The sequence below is a fragment of the Balaenoptera acutorostrata genome, chromosome X (genome assembly GCF_949987535.1).
Source record: "Balaenoptera acutorostrata chromosome X, mBalAcu1.1, whole genome shotgun sequence".
Classification (NCBI taxonomy): Eukaryota; Metazoa; Chordata; class Mammalia; order Artiodactyla; family Balaenopteridae; genus Balaenoptera; species Balaenoptera acutorostrata.
Window position 1 is genome coordinate 28,051,711 of NC_080085.1, and position 23,191 is coordinate 28,074,901.

At 37.7% G+C, this 23,191-nt stretch overlaps 1 protein-coding gene across 3 annotated transcripts in view; it reads right to left on the bottom strand.

Moving 5' to 3' along the window:
* The window catches only part of DMD (dystrophin), a 2,123,648-nt gene that overhangs the window by 523,245 nt on the left and 1,577,212 nt on the right, over nt 1–23,191 (bottom strand). For all 3 annotated transcript variants that reach the window (XM_057539128.1, XM_057539123.1, XM_057539124.1), the window contains one exon: nt 22,133–22,287. In XM_057539128.1, the coding sequence (XP_057395111.1) occupies nt 22,133–22,287 (155 nt within the window). The remainder of the gene's footprint in view (nt 1–22,132; nt 22,288–23,191) is intronic.

The following is a 23,191-nucleotide window of genomic DNA, read 5'->3' on the forward strand; positions in this document are numbered from 1 at the left end:
GATAGCATGTACCAAAAGGGCCTTTAAAGTCATCCTATCCAGGCACCCATTTGGCTCTGTCAGCCAACATATTCCTCCCCTCCCTGCTTTGTATCACCCGTAGATTGGAGTAGACACCCTCTCTGTAGCTCCACTCATGTTATGTCCAAAAAAAACCAATAAGGGAATTCCCTGGCGGTCCAGTGGTTGGGACTCCATGCTTTCACTGCCGAGGGCCTGGGTTCAATCCCTGGTTGGGGAACTAAGATCCTGCAAGCCATGTGGAGTGGCCAATAACATAACATAACATAACATAAAACATAACGGAAGTGTTCATCTATTAAAAAAAAATTTAGTATGTCAGGGATGAGAATAGAACGTTGTGGCATAGCACCAGAGATCTTCCTTCGTCACTTGACACTGATCTTTTTTTTTTTTTTTTTTATCTTAGTTCCCTGACCAGGGCTTGAACCCGGGCCCCCATCCCACCCCACCCGCAATGAAAGCGCTGAGTCCTAACCACTGGACCGCCAGGGAGTTCCTGACACTGGTCTATTAATCAACATTCTTTGTGTAAAAGCATGAAATGGTTGTTAAACCACCCAGTTTACCTTGCATCTAGCAGGATTTCTCCAACTTAGTCATAGGAATATAATGAAAGACCTTGTCAAATGTCCTGATGAAATGTAAATACATTGTTACATTTTGCTTACCTACCATTCTAAAAATTCTTCAGTGAAAAAAATTATTTTTGCCTCAACCATATAGACAAGTTTTTTTTTAAAAAAATCTCTGTTTATGTGTATATCTGTGTTTGTTTTACTAAATTACCTGATTAGTCTCTGCAAGAAATGGGTTCATATTTCTCTCACAGCCTCCATCGAAGAAGCATTCATGATTTTACATGTCTTTGGTAGCTACAATAATATCTCCTGTGATTTTAATATAGAATTCGACTACATTTGTCAACATCTAGTTAGAAGGCAATTAATATAGCTATGAAAGGAATGTCATCATCACCCTTTTGTAGAGACCAGGGCATTTAATAAAGATGGTGGAAATAGATTATAACTGCAGTGATAATCACAGAATTTTTAAAGACTGTGCTAAACAATCTAGCAGATGTTAAATGTTTGCTCATTTCATTCAGTCTTATAAAATGGCAACTGGATCACCAAGAAAGAAAAGGTTAGGTTTTCAGAGAAAAATGTTATTTCATAAATTGATAGATCAGTTCTCGTCGGGGAAAAAATATTTAAACAAATCTTACAGACAACACAACAGAGGCTTTCTGGAAATTGAGGGAGAATTTTGACTAACAGGGTGCTTGAAGAGTGCTACTGGTATTGCGTGGGGAGGGGCTGGAGATGATAGACTCCACATACAACAAAACACTGTTCCAAGTCCCATAATACTTTTGAATGTCCCACTAGATACGCACGTAGGGCAAAACCCTGTTTATAAACACCTGAAACTAGAACTTAACTCAATTTTACATACAAATATAAAAGACTTTTGTCAAGATTTTAATACACACTGAATTTTTCATAAATGCAACTAACTGCCATGAAAATCCAAGGAAAATTTTACATTGTGTTATTAAGAATCTTGTCAAAACTTGTTTAGCATTTTGGAAAATTACACTATGGATGGCCAATGCCACTCACAGTATTTGAGTCCCGGTACAACACACTGGTGTCACCCCACATTTGTTGATATTGCATTCACAGTATAATCAACTAGAACCTTCATTTGTGTTCTAGTTTGATCCTGATTGAATCATTACATACTGAAATACATATTATTTTATTATAAATGACTCGCATTTCTCTTTAAAATTAAAGTCAGTGCACCCTTTTTAAAAAATGTGCCTGTAGGTAGGGTATATTATCTACAAATTTTACTTTATGACAGTAAAGAAGGTGTTACAAAGTATTTGTTATAAGAAAGAAAGGGGTTGGCATTGGATCTGAGGAGGTTGAAAACCACTGATTCAGAGCTACAGGGAAATTTCAAGATGAGAACATTATACTGAAAATAAATAGAATTTTTAAAGGAGAGAATGAGGATATTTTCCCTCTGTGCATCCAACCCCTGATCCTTACAGCTCCACAGAGAACAGAACTGTATTTTTAAAATTGCTCACGTTTACAGCCAGCTGTGACTACCAGTGAAGCAGAGGTCTACTTCATATACGAACCTGAATTAAAAACAGCCAGGCCTTTAGTCAGTTCAGAGCGCACAGTCTTGATTACATTTGACACAATAATCATCATCATATCTTAAGACTCAAATCAGCCTGACAGTGCTCGACTCAGGGCTGCTTCTCCCAATTAGCTGAAAATTGCAGCCCAGCTCATCTTCTAGGGAATAAGTTTACATTTACAATTTTGCTGTGGTGAAAAGGCAACGAACATGATGGAAAGAGCAAATCAACTTTCTAACTTCTACAATAACTATTTTAAGTTCACTAACTCTAGTAAACCTGTTTTGACAGGAATGAAAAAGTATAGGCGTTTTGTTATTATTTTTTAAAAGATACACAAAGCTTAAGATAGCTAGAGTTTGGACTAGAAAGGGGGACATAAACACACACTGTGAATATTTTTAAAAATTATTTTCCCCCCCAAAATATTTTCCAAATGAGAGCTTTCGGAAGGGACAGTCTTTTATGTAAAAGATATATTAAAATAATTTGCAAGTAATAGGTCCTTATTATTTGGAAATGAAAAGTTACTAAATATCACAGTCTTGTAGAATGAATTTACAGTAAGATGCTAACAAAAGAACACTGTTTGTTAGTGTGATACAAGTGTTATTCTACGTATCTGGTTCAAAATCATTTCTCTTCTATATTTCTAGGGGAAAAACAATCAAGGAGATTTTTGTGCATTTTATTTCCTCAATTATGATACTTTTTGACCTGAATCAAGGCAGTTTGCATATGCTATGGAAAAAAATGAACAATAGCAAGGTAGCCTCACTTCATGGCAGCATTTCAGATGTCTGTGCTGAAGATCTGCTCAGAGGAACAATGCCCTAATGTGCCATTTTCTAAGTGGATAACAGCTCAGAGTCAGAAGACAGAAATATACAGATGAGACAAAGAAGAGGCTAAAAAAGTGAAAAAAAGAAATGCTGAGAAGCAGAAGAATTGGAAAAGCAAGAAGATGCTGGAGGGGTGTGAGACAAGGATTTTCTACAGCCACTGGGGATGGGGGAATACATGGGCAGGAATAGGAATATACGACCTGACCAAGCGTGTGAGACCCATGGGAAGCAACTGCCGAAAATAATGGAGAAACCATGGAGGCTGAAGTGGAGATCAAAAGGAATAGGGAGGGAGGCAAAATTGGGGACAGGATCACATAAGAAGTGATAGAAATAATAAATAAGAGAGTAGGCACAGTAAAGGCAATGCTTCTTCGAGTTTTATTTTTCCCAAACATCCATATTCACCCAAAGCTGAGCATTTCTTCCAAGACACAACGTTACGAATATCCTTAATTTTATGGATATCCCTAAAGAAGAAATATTTATTTTTTTATAGTATAGCTATATTTATGTGGGAATTAGGATGGATTTTTTTTTAATTTTTATTTATTATTTATTTATTATGTTTATTTTTGGCTGTGTTGGGTCTTCATTTCCGTGCGAGGGCCTTCTCCAGTTGCGGCGAGTGGGGGCCACTCTTCATCGCGGTGCGCGGGCCTGTCACTATTGCGGCCTCTCCCGTTGCGGAGCAGAGGCTCCAGACGCTCAGGCTCAGCAGTTGTGGCTCACGGGCCCAGTCGCTCCGCGGCATGTGGGATCCTCCCAGACCAGGGCTCGAACCCGCGTCCCCTGCACTGGCAGGCAGACTCTCAACCACTGCACCACCAGGGAAGCCCAGGATGGATTTTTAAAGAGTAGTTTTTGATGCAAGTTTTAATCATCATGTAGGAAATAAGTCAAGGCTGAATAAATGAATGTTCATCTATTATATATATTCATTTATTATATGTATGCTATATATAACATCATCTAAATTAATTTTCCCCCAAATTTTTATGATGTGAATTATTGAGAAAAGATAGTGCTAATGCTTCTCGGTGAATTAATTGATGTCTTTCTCCTCTAAGATTAGCCAACAATCTGATTATTGTAAGCAACATTTCCATAGGCTCTGTTCTCCTTTGGAAAACAAAGTTCACATTTTCTGTTGTTAGAGTAATTAAATCTTTGAAGAGTTTGTTTTAGACCTTTAGAAAAAAAAACTCTTCATGTAAGCCAACATTCTTTAAAATTATCTAGAAAAAAAGTATACATTCACATTTTTAAAAACAACACCACCCGCTGCTATGAGTATCACGAGGTTAATATATATACACAGCAAAGTTTGGCAAAAATAATCAGAAATAAGCCTTAGCAATGAAATCCACATATTTAATTTTACTCTGTCATTACCTCAGAGTGTTTTTCCAAATTCTAGCAACCCGAATCATAAGGAAATGGAATTAGAAATCCTTTGAGTGACTACTTCTTAAATTATGGATACCATGTTGTAAAGCATCTGGCTCACTCTAGTACTGGCATGATTTCTCAAAATTAAAAAAAAATGCTCTTTATATTTTGTCATTTAAATAAGCCACTTAGTGATTAATCAACTGATTTGCTATAGCTGGTTTCAAGGTATATGCTAGTGACAATAGTGATAACGGCACGACACTTTAAAACTCCACACAAGTAGATTACTCAACAATTTGGTCACTTTCCTATTCAGGTTCTGTCAGGTAAGTGTAGCTATGAATTGCTTTTGCTCGCCATAGAATGGGAGTTAAATTTTTTTTATCCAATTCTTATTTTGCTCGATGAGCCCTGTGAGCGCAAAGAAATAAAAGTTACCATATCGGGGGCTTCCCTGGTGGCACAGTGGTTAAGAATCCGCCTACCCATGCAGAGGACACGGGTTCCATCCCTGGTCCGGGAAGATCCCACATGCCGCAGGGCAACTAAGCCCATGCACCACAACTACTGAGCCTGCGCTCTAGAGCCCGCGAGCCACAACTACTGAAGCCCTCGGGCTTAGAGCCTGGGCTCTGCAACAAGGGAAGCCACCGCAATGAGAAGCCCGCGCACTGCAACGAAGACCCAACACAGCCAAAAATAAATAAATTAATTAATTAAAAAAAAATGACAGAGGTATTAACATTAAAAAAAAAAAGTTACCACATCAAAATCCGTGCAAGGGGAGAGGCCAGTTTACAGGATTGACAATGAATGAGGTGGCACATCTAGGAAAGCTGGATGCCGTTCAGAATGACGATGCTGCTGAGTTTCATCTATCTGTTCACTTGGTGTCAATGAAATTGTTGAAATGAATTTCAAAAATTTTACAGTGATGACTTAGAAATCACTGGCTCCCCAAGCAACTTTCTAAAGTTGAGCTCAGCTCTTCCATTTCCCTGCTGGAATGACAGAAGACACCGTGAGTTTACTGCTACTCCCCACCCGTCTTAGAGACCACTGTGTGTGTCAGTAGTGCACCTTCCTTCTTCAATAAGTGTTGCCAGTAGAAACAAACAATTTGTGGATAAACTGTTTTTTTCTTTTTCCCTTTCTTATTTACAACATTTGTACCATTATGTAACTAGATTCTAGGACTAATTTAATAATTAGTTTATCATTAAGTAGTTTGAGTTCTTAGAGAAAAAATGACAGTCTCTAGAGGTAAAGGTGTAGCTTATCATATACACTGTAAAATTCGAGTGTTTTTGATAGGCACATACATATCTGATTTTTCATCTGAAAATATGAATATCATAATTTTCCCCACCCGATCATGTCTTGCCTGGAGCATATTTTAAAGTAGCTCTGAAAACTTACAATGTGCGACATAATTATTTTAATCTTCATAAAAAATGATGTGATAAAAATAAAAGTATTGGTGTAGCCTTGGTGCTAGAACTAAAAATACTGCATATATGTTTTGTGGAATATGTACTCAAATGATACAATAATAGTATTAAGGATACATTTAAAAAGTCTTGGTTATTAACCCAGTGCAAGTAAATTTAGAATTCTATAGATTCCCTCATTAAATTATAACAGTATTGACAATTCTTCCTATATATGTTAGAAGGAATAAAAGTTAATATTAATAGAATGTTATCTCTCTTCTTTGAGAAAAAGATATTATTATTATACTTTCCTAGCATACGTATTCATAAACATACATACAAGGGGAATTTTGTTCAGCGTCCTCAACACCCATTGCAGTACCTGGAAAAGAGTCAGTGCTTAATTTTTACCAAAGCAATTAATTAGAAAATGAAAAATATATGTTCATATCAGTCTTTTCACCTTAGATACTTTCATTATACTGTCATTATGTAATAATGACACTAATACACATGTAACTGTTACTATTTGAGTCTTTTTCTTTTAAAGTTAGAATCATTAGGCTCTACCAGATAACCCATTTCAAAAGCAAAATTTGGCAAAAGTTTGGAATAGAGATGAAGAAAATGGAGAGAAACTTTCTTTTCCAGGAAGAATGGCAGATATTTGCTTAGATGCCCTCTTGGAGCCAGTCACAAGGATGCTGGCAAAAGCAGAAAAGAGTTAATAGAACTATTTACATGTATGTATGTATGCATTAGAACTCTTTGAAGAATTGAAAAGTAACAAGTCACCCTACGTGAGAAAATTCTCAAAGAATCAGAGAACCCAAGATCATATAAATGATACTTCAGTGTAAACATAAGGAAAAGAAAAAGAAGACTTTCTTCTTTTTCTTCAAATACAAGAATTTCTGTGTCAGAATTGTCACAAAGCTGGGGTTTTGAGCTTGGGAAAGTCATAGACTCTCTGTGTCTCAGTATCCTTTCCTGAGTTATGAATATTTTGATAATGAAATTGGCAACACATTCAGTTAACTCAGACATGTAAAATGTTATATTCATTTGGAATGTGGACTAGCAAATTGTAAAGACGTCTGTCTCCCTGGTTGTTACTTGACAAGAGAGAGCAGAACTCAGCCTGAGTAAGCCATCCTGCCCTTTTAATTAGGGGCTTGCGGTCAAGAAGGAGTCTGCAAAATCCTGCTAGCGCTGTGTTTCAACTCAGGTTCTCCAGACTCTATTGAGCAGCCCTGGCCTCTCCTCAGAGCAGACGGGGTCTATCCATCAGGAATGGTTGCCAAGTGAGAACTATATGGAGGCTGATTCACACACACCAAGTGCTTGGCTGGGCTTCTAGAAGTGCCTATCTGCCAGGATAAATTTTTCTGTCACCAGCAGCAACCTAACAATTAGGCTAAATGCAATCATTAGCAGGTTGTAGATTATATGTTTTGTATGGGGAAAAAAACTGTAAGAGTTAGTCCCATGTTATTAACATGTTGATGAGGATAGAGTATCAAGGAGGGTTAATGGAGTTTGTTTCAGGGAAAAAAAATATGTATTAGCAGATCCCAGCAATTATAATAGACTCTTGTTTATTGCTATTTGCTAAAATAGACACTTCTTTTACTAAAGGGATCCAAGATTATTTCTGTGATTTCTAAAGGATTTACCCTCCATTCTCATTGTGGAAAGTCTCAGGAAAACAAAGATAAGCCAAATATGCTGTGCCAGAGAACTGATCTTTCTCTGTCTCTGTCATCGTCATTGTTGTTGTTTTCATAGCTGTCTTCCTTCTCCTTTTCCTCTTCTTCTTTCTTTCTCTCTCTCTCTCCAATCCCTCTCCCTTATTTATCTATCCACCTATCTATATCTATGTCTATCTATCTAACCATCCATCCATCCATGAAAATGTTCCTAAACTGCTAATAGAATATGAGGTTAAAATAATAGTTCGAAGGGAATAATAGAAAACGTCTACGTCTGAGTAGAGTCAAAGGCAGAATAACACAACTTCCCTTGATTAGTATGCAAATTTATAAATTTATGCCCAAGTGAAGAGCTGAGCTAATGGCACTTGAGAATACTACTTAGGTAACATCCAGTGAAATGATCTTCATGCAGTAGCCTGGGCTGGATGCTATGCCATCTCTCTTACAAATGCTTACTGAGTACTGAGTATTGTACCAGTTACTATAGTGGCCTGTAAGATTCTTCTAGAGAAATCAGTTCCACCGTCAAAGTTATTAAACGTATGCATACTACATAGACTATCCTTTTCCTCACACATTCCCAAACACATATTGTGCATTCACAATGCATACACTGTAATAAAAGTCTGATTAATTCTACAGAAATTTGTTTACTTTGACTTCACCTGATCATGCCTAAACTTTTTTTTTTTTCACCATGTACCCCTTCTTGAGTTAACTAGTTCTGGCAGAGACCCATTTGGAAAAAAAAAATAGAAGAAAAGTGTAGGAGGGGGATAATCAGGATGCTTAAGTCATGTGTCCACCTGATGCTTGAAATTATTACACCAAGGCATTACCCAGCCTGTTCTTGAATACTTCTACAACTTTACAAGGCAGTCTGTTCCATCTTTGGACAGCTTGATCACAAAATCCCTCTCTGCTAAGCTGAAATATAAATTCTTAGGACTACATTACATGCTTGAATTTATCCAGCCTAATATCTCCTTAGCTTTCCTTTTCCATTGCTCTATTGCAGTGTGTGTGTGTGTGTGTGTGTGTGTGTGTGTGTGCGTGTGTGTGTGTGAGAGAGAGACAGAGAGAGACAGAGAGAGAGAAAGAGAGAGGTAGAGAGAGAGAGAGATTATTATTGTCACTAAAACCCCCGTTATCTCCCCATTCTGAATGTTTTTGGTTGGCATAGTGCAGTGGTTCTCAAACTGTAATATGCATAGAAATGAGTTGGAGACTGGAAAGCTTGTTAAAAGTTTTCTGGGCCACATCGCCAGAGACTCTGATTTAGTAGGCTGGGGTAGGACCCACACATTTTTATTTCTAGCCAGCTCACAGGTGATGCAAATGCTGCTAGTGCAAGGACCACACTTTGGGTAACACTTGGGTAGTATACACTTTGACGCTCTGCCAAGACCCATGCCCTAGCTGGTGGGAATATTGGCTGCTAACAGCTCACAGCTGCCTCTCTCACTGGAAATTGGCCTCAGCTGTAGGTAACTGTTTTATCCAAGGTTGCCCTCTCCCACAGGGTGACCCAGAACCAATAACCAGCTGATACTGGAATACAAAGGCCCAGCCCCCTTGCCTCAATTCAGGACGTCTCTGAAGGGACCTACAAATTCCAGATCTCCCCTTAGAATCTGCCCAGGCCTGAGGTTCACTGCAGGGTAGGTTCTCTCTCTGCCCAATCTTACCTCTGTCACATCCTCACACATGTATCTCATGGAAACACTCTTCAACAAACCCTCTGCACACAACTCTCCATCTCAGGGAATCTTCTTCTCCCTGTTTCCAGGGAGCCCAGTCTAAGTCGGTTGGATTGTGTCTTTTATTTTACTTTTCTTTTGAACCAAGTGTATTGCCTTATATTTACATTTCATCTTTCAATATTCAGCCTACCACCCCAAGTTGTTGAAATCTTTTTGGCTCCTGATACTCTTGTCTACAGTATTTGCTATTTCTCTCTGCTTTGTGTCACTGGCAAATTTGATAAGAATGCTATCTACGTCTTCATCCAAGTCACTGATGGAAATATTGAAGAGGACAGAGCTGAGATTAGATTACTGTGAAAAGCTGCCAGAACCTCCTTCCAAGTTAATATGTATCCATTAAAAAGCAGTGAAGGGAGTATAGGCCTCAGGGACACAGATTTTGGTTTGAAACACCAGCTCTGTCTAAGTAGAGGTCAACAGCTATACTCACAGCTGAAAAGAATAATGCCATTTTAGCCTGCCTGTTTTTAATAGGCAACTTAGGTATGACTTACATATTATACATCAATAAATCATATCTCTATCAAAAAAAACATAAAAATCATAAACAATCATTATGAATTCATGATTATTATTCACTTAATTTGTCTCAGGATGCAATTTGTGTTTGGTCATTTTTGTGGAGGGTTTGTTTCATTTAAATATTTCTAAAAAGAGGTGATAAAGTTGATGTTTAATAGCTAATTCAATTTCACTATGTAGATTTAAAATACTTGCAATGTAAAAGAAAAACACAACTCCTCAGGAATTGTATGAGTAGCCATGAATCTAGGAAATGCAGGTTAAAATCTCCAAAAGGGCTTGGATTAGGTCTGTTTGACTTGCTTTAAATGCTCTATGGCATGAAGACACTGACTGGCCACAGAATGATGTAATGAGTATTATATTAGGGATTTGATGAAGCTAACTGAGAAGCTGAATATTAGAAGATACTTAAAACCCACAACCACTGATTTGAATGTGGAATTGATTTCCCACAAATTTAAATAGTTTCCATCTCTTTGGATGAATACTGATGCTAGGCAGAATGGCCAGTGCATAAAACATTGGCTGGTGGCACGTGGATACTGCTTTTCTTTCTATTGAATAAGTCACCATGTACCTCAAGGAAGTATTTCCCATCCATTTTTTCTCTTGAAAAGATAATACCTGAGCATTACCTTCCTAATAAAAATGCAGTAAGGATTTTTAAAAGGAAAAAAAAAATCCAATCTGGAAATGCTTTCGATTGTTACTAAATTGGGAGTAAGTTAAATAAATATTAGCAGGGACTTCCCTGGTGGTCCAGTGGCTAAGACTTTGCCTGCCAACGCAGGGGGTGCAGGTTTGATCCCTGGTCAGGGAGCTAAGATCCCACATGACTCGCGGCCAAAAAAAAGAACCCAAAACATAAAACAGAAGCAATACTGTAGAAAATTCAATAAAGACTTTAAAAAATGGTCCACATCAAAAAAGAAAATCTTTAAAAATAGATACAGGCAAAATACATTTACAAAAATAGGAAATAAAGTGCTAAAAAATGTTAAGGTTGATTATTTCTCAATTTTTAAAATTTTCTACAGTAAGTAAATATCACTTTACATTAGGGGGAAATTGTTTCAAAATACAGAAGAAACTTCCAAATACAGAACAATGGTAGGTAAAATATAAAAACACAAAACCAGAAAGGCACAATCCGGGCTCAGAAACAAGACAAATAGCTCTGTGGGTCGGAAATGACACAGAAACACAAAGTAGTATGCAGGGTTGAAGACATGAAGCTGTTGGACTCTGGGAAGTAGGTAGTGGCTGCCAGGAGTTCAGAATCTACTGGCCTCAAGAATCTGAAAATGCTCCATGTAAGACAAAGAACCTGAGCCAGGCTCTTTGCCTCAATTAGCTAGGAATAGTATCACACTTCCCAAGTGGTAAAAGAGGTCTAAGAAAGAGGTGCTGTTAAACAGCACCTAGAACTGCTTCAATGACCCCCCTTTGGGAGAGGAAACTGAAAAGAACAAATTCCACAAAATTCACTAATACCTGTTTTGTATATTTTTTAATACCAGAAATGCATTTCAATTAATGGTTTACAGAAAGAAAATAAATCCCTATTATAAACTGAATGAAGCCAAAAGATCTCCACATCAGATGACTGTTAGAATTGGAGAGATAAAATTACAAATCAAATGATGATTATATCCATTTTTCAAAATAACTCAACTTTCTAAAAATAAACTCCAGCTAATTTATATATTTTATTGAAAATTTTAAAGATTTTGAGAATGATAGTGATGGGAAGACAATGAAAAATGCATATATAATTGAAAGTAATATAATGGATGCTGTTGATAACATTAACGATTCAATTAAACGAAGCAAGGGAAACTTTCTCCCATTTGTTTTAATTTTAGATACCATAGTATTAAATTAATGAATGAAAAAAATAAAGGTCTGTTGGTGTCCTATAACTTTTGTTTAGGAAACAATTATAATTTTTTTTTTTAATTTTAGAGTCTTTTCATCGGTAAATGGTATGTAGAGGCATTTGTAAGCATACATTTTGGTGTGCTAGTAGGGCCCGGTTTAGGACTGCAGGACTGGATTAAAATGAAAATGGCTACTTGGTTGCCATTTAATTTACCTGGTTGCCACCAGGTAATTTTCCACACCAGTAAATCACCAATGCTATGATTCCAAATGTCTCCCTTTGTATGCAATCCCTGCAAGCTAGAAACATTCTAACTGCTTTGAAGGAAATGACATAAAGTGAAGCAGGCAGTTGCCACCATGAAACTTTTAGATCCGTATGGATCGTGACACTCCCTGGCCCAGAGCCCCAGGATTTCGCATTACAGGTATTACGTTATCCTATTGTAAGATGGCGAGAATTCTTATGCTTCATAATCAGTTGGGAAGATTGGGTCTCAGCAGTATAAAAACGAGAGTGCCTTATAACTATATATACAACTGTCTTGAAGAGCCTAGAGAAACGTCCTCATACTGCCAAAAGAAGTGTACCTAAAAGAGCTGCTAACCGATTGAATTTTTCAATGTACCAAATCCCCTTTAGTCCTTAAGATGGACTAAAGGTATATTTTGCATGAGAGGGATTAAAAATAGGGCCACTGTAAATTGAGAATTTTGAGCTGGTGGCTTTAGGGTCATTTGTAGCATTAATATTTATGACTATAACATGCTACAAATATATCATAAGCAGTCTCTGACTCAATAAGAGGTTGTATCAATATTTTAAACAAACGTCCTGTTAGCATCGTATCACATTCTTTACATAGCTTCAAGGGCAGCAGCAAATCTTCATCTTTTAAGTTTCTGGAAATAATCCAAAGCCATTTAGTGCCCAACATCTGATGAACTGCTTCATTCAATACACAAACAATTATTGAGTACAATTATTCAGCAAACACAAGGTGTGGCTACAAAATAATACAACAATCTTCTGAAGGTCATGAAACAGTCCCTAGGTAGTTCCAGAAAAGGAATTTCAAAAATGTTTTGAGAAAGGACAGCGTTTGTGGCTAGAGCATAAGACCCTTTTATGAAGTTCACATGCCTGTCCCTCTGCTGAATAAACAAACTGACAACCAAGCACAAATTGTGATATTATTTGCTTTTCTTTCCTGAAAATAAATCAAGTTTGTTTGTTTTTATTGTCAGAAAAATTGGGGTATGCTTTTGGGAATATATTACATATGAACATATCATCTATCAGGTCTCAAGAGGAAAACAAAAGAGTGGTGGGAGCAAAGGAAAACCAGAAGATTAGTTTTAAGGGAAATAACTCTGGGTCAGTGTGAATGCCAAGTGAGTGTAGAGACTCAATGGTTAGGAGCACAGAAAAAGGTGGTCACAATCTACCAGGCAAAATATGGAGACGATTTAGGATGAGGTAAAGATGAAGAATAGAGATGAAGAAAAGGCAACAGCTTCTAGAGAAATTTTTGAAGTAGAAGTCACAGAATTTAGAAGTCAGTTTAATACATGTATTAGTAGAGAAGAGAGAGGGAGGAAAAGGTAGAAGGTAATTCTTAAGTTTCCAGCTTTAGAGACAATTAAGTTAAGCAATTAATTTTCCCTGAAAACATAGGAAATATAGCATTGTTTTAGGGGCAGATAATGCCTTCTACTTTGGACATTTTGGAGCCTGTAGATAGTGCAGATGGAGATGTATGGTAGGTGGCTGGAAGTATAGTTCTAGAGATGAGGAGAAAGATGTGAGATGGAAATGAAAACTGAGGAGTCTTAATGGTAGTTGAAGTTGACAGACAAAAGTACTTGAAATGTGTACAGAGAAATAAGAGAGAATTAAGAATGGAACACCAAGATTTAAAGGTTGTATACAGCAAACAGAGCCTATATTGATTACTGTTACAACTCTCAAATTTGTATCTTGAGTCCCAACCATTGCCCAGAGCTTAAGATTTTATAGCCGCTATCTACTCCACATCTCCACCTGAAAGCATAATAGACATTTCAAAAGTGGCGTGTCCACATCTTCTTCCTAAAACATGTTGCTTTTGGAGCCTTCTCCATCTCAGTAAATGGGTATCCCCATCTTCCAGTTGCTCAGGCTAAAAACTCTGTAGTCTTCCTTGATGCCTCTCTTCCATACCTAAATCTAATCCATTACAAAACCTTTTGGGCTCTGTCTTCAAAATATAGTAGAAGACAAACATTTCCTCCCTCCCTCCCTCCCTTTCTTTCTTTTATTTTTGGCTGCGTTGGGTCTTCGTTGCACGCGGGCTTTCTCTAGTTGCGGCGAGCGGGGGCTACTCTTCGTTGCAGTGTGTGGGCTTCTCACTGCGGTGGCTTCTCTTGTTGCCCAGCATGGGCTCTAGGTGCACGGGCTTCAGCAGTTGTGGCTCACGGGCTCAGGAGTTGTGGCTCGTGGGCTCTAGAGCGCAGGCTCAGTAGTTGTGGCGCACGGACTTAGCTGCTCCGTGGCATGTGGGATCTTCCCAGACCAGGGCCCGAACCCATGTCTCCTGCATTGGCTGGCGGATTCTTAACCACTGCACCATTAGGGAAGTCCAGTAGAAGTCAAACATTTCTTACCACATTCACCTCTCCTATTCTGGTCCAAATCACAGTTGCCTCTCGACTGCCTTATGACAACAGTCTCCTAATGGTTTCACTGATTTCCTTCAGTCTATTATTGCAGAGGGGCCAGATAAGCTAAAAGATGCCACTCCTCTGCTCAAAACCCTCCAATGACTCCCATCTCATTCAGAGTAAAAGCAAAAGTCCTTAGAGGGGCCTGTAAGGTCCAATGTAATCAGATTCCTTTTACCTCTCTGAACTCCTTGTCTACTACACTCTTGCTTGCTTGACCCATTCCTATCATACTGGTCTCCTTAAGGTTCCTCCAACGTGCCAGGCATACTGCAGCCTCAGGGCATTTCCAGTTATTAGAACCCTCCTGGACTGTTTTTCTTCCAATTATCCACAGGGCTCACATCCTTAGGTCCTTTAAGTTTTGGTTAAAACTCACCCTTTCAGTGAGATCTTTCTTTCTTTCTTTCTTTTTTTTTAAGTATTTATTTGTTTATTTGGCTGCATCGGGTCTTAGCTGCGGCACGCAGGATCTTTAGTTGCGGCATGTGGGATCTAGTTCCCTGACCAGGGATGGAATCCGGGCCCCCTGCATTGGTAGTGTGGAGTCTTAGCCACTGGGCCACCAGGGAAGTCCCCAGTGAGATCGTTCTTAAGCACCATATTTAAGTAATAGCACTTCTCTTCCACCACTCGCTCACTCACACACTTACACATTCTCAACTGCTTTCCTTCTTTATGTTTCCACATTTCACTTAGCACAATCTTATATACCATACAGTTAACTATTTTATTTGTTAATGTCTGTTTCTCACCTTCTCCTTCCCAGAATGTAGGTAGGTTTCATGAGGGTAGGGGTTTTCTCTGCTGTATACCTAGTACCAAGAACTCAGCCTAACTAGCACATACCCAGCACCAAAATATTCACCAAGTGAATGAATTCTTAAAATGTTTATGACAGATGACATTTACTGAGCCCTTACTATGTGCCAGGCATTGTGCCAAGCACTTCACACTTATTATATTACTAGAGAAACTGGAGAATTGCAAAGTAATATCGTTTTGGAAATAAAAGAAGGGAAAGTTTCAACCAGTAGAGTTGATAAACAGGACCAAGGTCAAAAAGAAGTCAAGTAGATGGATAAATAAAATAGGGCAATTAGTTATTATAAAAGTTATTGACAATCTTAATGAGTCCTTTTTTCAGGAAAGTGGAGGTACTAGGGAAGCCAGACTGAAGTGGGTCCAAGCATAGCCAGAAGCTGGAGAGGAAACAATAATGTCAATTACTACTTTAAAAAAATTTTGATGGTAAGGGGAAACAAGGATAGCTGGATAGAAAAGTCGGTATCCTAAAAATGTTCTTTTAGGATGAGGGAACTTGAGCATGATGGTTGGCGGAAGGGGAGGAGGAAGAAGAAAGAAGAAATTGAAAATCCCAGAGAAAGGAAGCAGAACAGTTACTAAAAAAATACGTTGGATAATGTGAAAGAGATCCAGTGTTCAGCTAGAGTAGCTCTTTGCTTCACACAAAATAGGGCTCAATGATTTTTCTCCCTTTTTCTTCTTTTTTTAAAGTGAAAAAGAGAAAGGACCTAGGAATAGAGAAGCAAGGAGTGATTTACAAGGGCTTCATGGTTGCCAAAGACGGAGAACACAAGTGATAATTGTTCAGTTTCTCAATTATTAATTGTAATTATTAAAATTTGAAACATATTATTAGAGCGGACAGGCGAATACTGAGATATTATTTTAAGGATAGTGTATTTGCATGCATGTCCATGCATATGCATATACACATACATACATGTACACACATACATGCTACATCTTTCTTAGAACTTAGAGAGATTGTTCAGATATCTGGGAGCTTTTGTGAGGAACTTCTATCCATGATGAACCCTCTGATACTAGGATCAGCCCCTCTACTTGATGAGTTTGCTCCTTGCTGCTTAGTAGTTGGAGAAGCCCTCCTATAGCTACAGACAGACAATTCAGAGTTAATGCACATTTCTTGTTTAAAGAGTGGCCCTGGAATAGAAATAAGGAAATGAAATCTCATGACGGTGTCATCATAAAGTCATCAGCCAGATGGCAGTCCTTGAAATCTAAGCCTTAGAGGCTTCTCACAGTAATATGTAATATCACATCTAATATTATCTTATTCACCAATTCATATCTATTCACAGAGATTGAAGGGAAAGAAATGAACTTGCAGAAGCCCACATTTCTGGCTTTATATGTTAACATGGACTCTATAAGGCATACGATCAGGAAAACAAAATATTTTCCTACATAGGTCACAATGATGACCTATGTTCTGATATGAATTGCTAAACTACAGAGTTTACTTGAGAAGCAGCTTTTGCTTTTATTCATGAATGGTAGAGCAAGTCCTTTTAGGTGCACGTAGCTATTTATATTTATCTATATAAAATGGTAATTAAAGGTCCAATAAAAGCCAGTATAGAATTTGAAGATTCCTCTGACCTATTAATAAACTTAAATTGAACACTAAAATACAAAACAAAATTAGCTCACTTTCGTTTTTGATTATGCCTTGAAACTACAGCCTGCCAGTATATGATATCAAAGTAAAGTTCTTCCAAGTTATACTTTTTATATCTTGTTTAACATTCAAAATTTTAAAACTGAAGTAAAGATTTTATTGCTTTGCATAGGCTTCCAAATGCACAAAATTTTTGCATATATTTATCTATATGATTGAAAGTTTCAGTGCAGGCAATATATCAGTGCTCAGTGGTAAAACCTGAGCCATGAGAAATGATGTAATCAGAATGCTTTCAACAGTCTCCCCTACCTAAAAAGTCTTGGTTATAGATATATTTCAAAGACATGAGATACTTTTATTCCCCAAACCCAAATATCAATATTAATAATTTCTCCTTTAAAATCATGTTTATTAGGATTAACAGTAAAAGTGTTTATATTTTGTGATAGTTGTAGTTTTTGAGACTTTAAATGGCAACTCTAGAAGATGGATAAATAGAAAAAATAAGGTAGAAACAAGGAAAGAGAATAATGTGAACCACTTTGTAAAGGAAATACTTTTTATTTACAAAATTTGGCAAAATCTCTTTCTGAAGTAATATAGTATGCAATTGTTATAAATGTATGCTAAACTGCTTAGGGGAACATAAACAAAGATGATCTAGAGCAGGACGATCAATAAAATTTTCTGTGATGACGGAAATGTTCGATTTTGGACTGTCCAGTGGGGAAGCCACTAGTTACCTGTGGCTCTTGAGCACCTGAAAGGTGGCTGATGAGCCGGAAGAAATGAATTTTCAATTTTATTTAATTGTAATACTTTGAACTTAAATGGCCACCTATGGCTAGTGGCTACCCTACTGAACAGCACAAATCTAGAGGAGGAGTATGACGTTACTTCACTTCTGGCTTTAGCTGCACGAGATATTGGATAAAAACATCAAAATGCAGAAGATCACATAAAGACTTTTCTTGGTCTTTATCTATCTAGCGTAAGATCTATAAGAATATAAAATAAGATGTAGCCAAGTAAAATATGGTTTAATCTGTGCGGGTGACACACATAGCATACACCGAGTGTGAACTTCCCATGTAAAGGTATCATTAGCCAACAGCGCACCCAGCTCTCCTCATGCCCTTTCACACTGACCAGAACAACCACCAAGCCCAAATGGCCCACTTTTATGACCACCCTCCATGACAGTATACCGTATTTACTCAGATTTGACTGGCTGTCTCTCCAGGGAACTTCATGCTGCCCAGCTACAGCATGACGGTTTATCAGTTTCCTCTTTCCATACCCTTTGTGGCAGACATTCTCTATTGGCTGGCTCAACCCAAATTCCTAGATACTAGAGGTGGTTTTGTGGCATAGCTCTGACCCGAAAGTTCCTGAGAAAGCCACTGTTTTCCTGACACCAGCACTGCCCCTTCTGCCGCTGCTTCTTCCTGCTGGAATGCTTATGTTCTAATGGAAATGCCAAGAAGAACAAGGAGACTTCAGGGCTGACATTGCTGAGCTACGGAGCCCATGTCGCCACCTGCCTGACTCTGAACTTCTCATAAAGTGATAGAAACAGACCTCCATTAGGTAAGCTATTGAACTTGGGTTTTCTGTCACTTGAAACTGAAAGCAATCCTAATGGATACATTTTTCTTCTGTGTTGAGTTACTGGCACTCCAGAACACTTGTAGTTAGTAATTTTTTGTTGGTTTATTTACCTATTTAATTAAACATGTTTTGGGGGTAGATACTATGTGCCAAGCTAAGTGCTAGGTCATATGGTGGACGAGCAGCCAAGGTGTATACAGAGCAAACATCCTCATAAGAGACAAAGACCAACAGACACTTACGTACAGTGTAGTGAGATAAGCACTATCACAGAGTGTAGGCTTTGGGGTTGGTAGTCAGAGAAGGCTTCCTGGAGGAAATGGCATTTATACTGAGACCTGGATAATGAATAGAACTTAACCATGCAAAAAGGAAGGAATAATACATCTATCACGTCAGCACATAATAGAGAAGACAGAACATAGCTATGAGGAAATGAAAATAGCTCAATGTTACTTAATTATGGGGAGAGGAGACTGAGGGAGAGCAGAAACTTAGGCTGGAGTTTTAAGGAAAGGCCATAACGTGCAAGATCTTGAAGCCATTGAAAGGAGTGTGGACTGTCTTCAAATAATAACGGATAAGCCACCAAAGCCTTTAAAACTGGGGGGGCGGGGAGGGGGAGCTATATGAATATACTGTATTTAGAAAAATCATCCTGCGTTATGTAGAGAATGGGTAAGAAGCAGGAAGACTAGAAGCAGGGAAGCCAGTTGGGTGAAAGATGTAGTCATTTAAGCAAGACATGATAGTTGAAGAGTAGGGAGGAAGAGAAATAACTGGATTTGAAAGCTATTTAGGTAGTAAATAGCTTTGTGATAGCTTGGCTACTGGGATTGTATTCAATAGAAGGAAGAGTCAAGCATGAGTTTCCAATTTGGACAACTGAATGGGTTGTGGTAATGTTCACTGGAGAGGGATCATAGGAAGAGAAGTAGGTTGCATTTGGAGAAAGAGGTTGTAAGAGGACAAAGATGAGTTCAGCTTTGGGCCTATGAAATTTGAAGTTGCCGAGGGACATTAAAATGAAAAGAAATCAATAGGATATGCAGGTCTGAAATTCAACGATCATGCTCAGCTGCAAATGGTATAAATGGAGAGTCATCAGCAGACTGAAACTACACAAGTGGATGAATTTTCATAGAGTATATGTGAGAAAGAAACAGGGAAGAACTTCAGAGGCATGAATCAAATTAGCTTGGCAAATCACAGATTCTCTATGGGCTAGCAAAAAATGTAATTTGGCTTTTAACTTTCTATTTTACTTTACCCATTGGAGAAATAACTATATACGTTCCTTAGGTGGTAGCTTTTTAGGGACCAAGTCAAAAAATATAGACTGGAAGCCCCTTCTCTGAGGAATCCAAAGACCTAACGAAAGTGATCAGAAGAAATGAGAGGGCTGTTTGGAGACTCAAGGAGCGTGAAAGAGTGGCATAGATGGGATAGACCTCTCTTGAAGCCCTAGTTTTGTAAAATGAGTAAGCCTTCTTTTTGGCTCCTTCTTGGCTTACATTCCCTAAACTCACCAAATTAATCTCTGATCTTAATTTGCCTGCCCATAGAGGCCTCTCTTTGAGAAGCAGGTATTTCCCACTGAGATCTTAACTACTGACTCTCTGATACCAATTGATTACATATGAATAAGTCTTCCTGAGCCTAATCTGCCCTCATTTAACTGAACAAACAGCAGATCTGTATTTGGAGCAGAAAGTACAAACCTTGCCAATAAGAGGAGGCAGTAACTTTGAGAATTTTTTTTTTTATCAGTTCCCTATTCAACCTCATCCTCTCACCACCAGGGTTCTATTGATAGGGCCCCAAATATAATTCCCCAACTTCAGGTTGAGTCTTCTTTTCCATGGCCATCTGAACACCCACTGTCTGGAATTCAGGGCTAGAGCTGCTCTATTCCCCCAGGATGACCAGCTCAAATCCAGTTTCACAGGAGTTTATACTCTTCAATCTTTAACTCAGTTTCCAGATTAACTTAATCTCTCAATTTCCGTGTATTAATAGTTCCTTACTCCTAAGAGTTTCCGCTTAGTTCAAAATCTGTTTTTGTTTTCTTTAATGGTGGCCTTTTTTTCTTAATAAAGGCCACCTACCTGACTTCAGTAAGTCATGTTATCTTCTGGAACTCATTTACCTTTCACTGTGATCTTCCTTATCACCATACAGGTGCTATTTTTGCCCCTGTTTTCTGACAGAGCTAAAAATGAGTACCCAGTAATCCTTGACTTACCACAGCATGAACAAGGTAACTCTAAATTATGTACAGTCATCATTCAACAAATATTTACCCTGCAGCACTATTTACAATAGCCAAGATATGGAAACAACCTAAGTGTCCATCGATAGATGAATGGATAAAGAAGATGTGATGGAATATTACTCAGGTATAAAAAATTGGAATCTTGCCATTTGTGACAACATGGAGGGATCTAGAGTGTATTATGCTAAGTGAATAAGTCAGACAGAGAAAGATAAATACTGTATGATGTCACTTATATGTGGAATCTAAAAAAACAAAACAAACAAAACAAAATGAAAACAGACTCATATAGACAGAGAACAAATGGGTGGTTGCCAGATGTAAGGAGGGGGTAAAAGGGCGAAATAGGTGAAGGGGATTAAGAGGTACAAATCTCCAGTTATAAAATAAATAAGCAATGGGGATGTAATATACAGCATGAGGAATATGGTCAATAACATTGTAATAACTTTGTATGGGGACAGATGGTTACTAGACTTATTATAGTGATTTCATAATAAGTGCAAATGTCAAATAACTATGTAGTATACCTGAAACTAACATAACATTGTAGGTCAGCTACATTTCAATTAAAAAAACACAAATATTTACCAGCTCCCTACTATATCACCTGGTTCAGGATGTGTCAGGTAAGAAAGATAGCCTCCGTCCTCAGGGAGGTTAGACTTATGTGAAGGACAAACATTAAACAATTAGTTACATAATTCATGTATTTGTTTATAATTTTGTTTATAATTAGGATAAATGCTAATGAAAGAACAGCACAAGGGGTTAAGAGTGAATAATAAGGAGTCAGGACTTAGTTTGAGGAGACGGTGTCTCTAAGAGCTGTTGATTTCCGCAGATATATAATGGGAAGTGAAGTTATGAGTCATGTTACACTACACAAATCTTCCCATTGGGTGTGTGGAGGGAGATACAATGACGGCACCAGAGACAGCTATAACTCCATCATGAAGCCCAAAGTGACTTCCTTGTCAGACTAAAGATGGGGCACTTTGTGGCATGATGGAATAGAACAATATTTCTTTGGATAGAGTTCTCAAAGCAGACTGATAAATGGCTCTTTCAGCTACAAATCAATCTTTCCTTTTTGTCTAATTGCTTAGTTATGTCACTACCTTTCTGACTGTGGGCAAGTCATTTCATTTCACCAGTCTTCGGGTCCCTCATCTTTAAAATAAGTGGACTTAGGCAAGACTGTGAGTTTGGTTGGCATTTGTCATCTTGGATCCTCCCAAAGCCCTGGTTTAGCAGGATGGGAAAACAAATCTGCACTGTCCACCCAGTGTCACTACCCTATCATTAGAATCAGCAAATAGTTTTAGAAATAACGTAGGTCATACCTTTTATGAATGCTTGCCCAAGAGGCATTGATGTTCTCTGTTATCATGTGTACTTTTCTGGTATCATCTGCAGAATAATCCCGAAGAAGTTTCAGTGCCAAGTCATTTCCCACATCTACATTTATCTGCCACTGGCGGAGGTCTTTGGCCAACTGCTATAGATACACATGGGAAAGAGAATGAATGTCAGTTTTCTCTGAAATCTCTAGTTGCACTTTCTTAAAATGCTTCATAAACAGCTTCTGAATCCTCGGGTCAGAGCATGTCTACATGATTGCTTTTAAACTACCGTGTGTAGTTCAGTCAAACATGATAGTATAAGCTAACCCACTTTTCATGACAGAACTTTTCAAATGCAGCATCTTGAGCAATAATCAGTATCAGGTATCTCAATTTAGTAGCAATTAATTGGAAACAAACTTGGCTTAATTGTTTTTATCATGGGAGAGAACAAACTATAAAAATAAGCTCTCAAATAATTGTTGAGTATGTGACATATACCAAAATTTGAACAGAAAACAGTATCGCATGTTATTTCTTTTCCTCATCATTAACTTGTTGAATTGTTTATGTAATTAGTGCCATCTACTGGCATTCAACTAAAGCTGCATACGGAAAATATTAAGCATCAAAAAAAACCCAGTGCTGTTATTCTAGTTATGAACTTCTTTAAAGGGTCAGTTTATTCATAATACTTTAAAAATATCCTACTTTAAAATCAGAATAAAATTTTAAATATAAGAATTTTGCTAAACCAAATGACATATGTTTTCTTCTTTTTTAATCTTTAACAATTGAGTATTATCAAACCATGTATTTCATTACTTGAAATATTATATATCAAAGAAAGAAATAAACCAATGATAGGTTTATCTGGAGGCATATTAACCCCAAGTTTCTATTAAACATTGCTTCAAGTGCATGGAAGAGGCTTCCAAGCATTACGGCATTATTAAATTACAAAGATAGTTATATTAAATCCAATACAGTGGGTTAAATGGACAAAGGAATAGTAACAAGCAATTCAAACAAGAGAAAGAATAAAAAGTTTTTATAGAA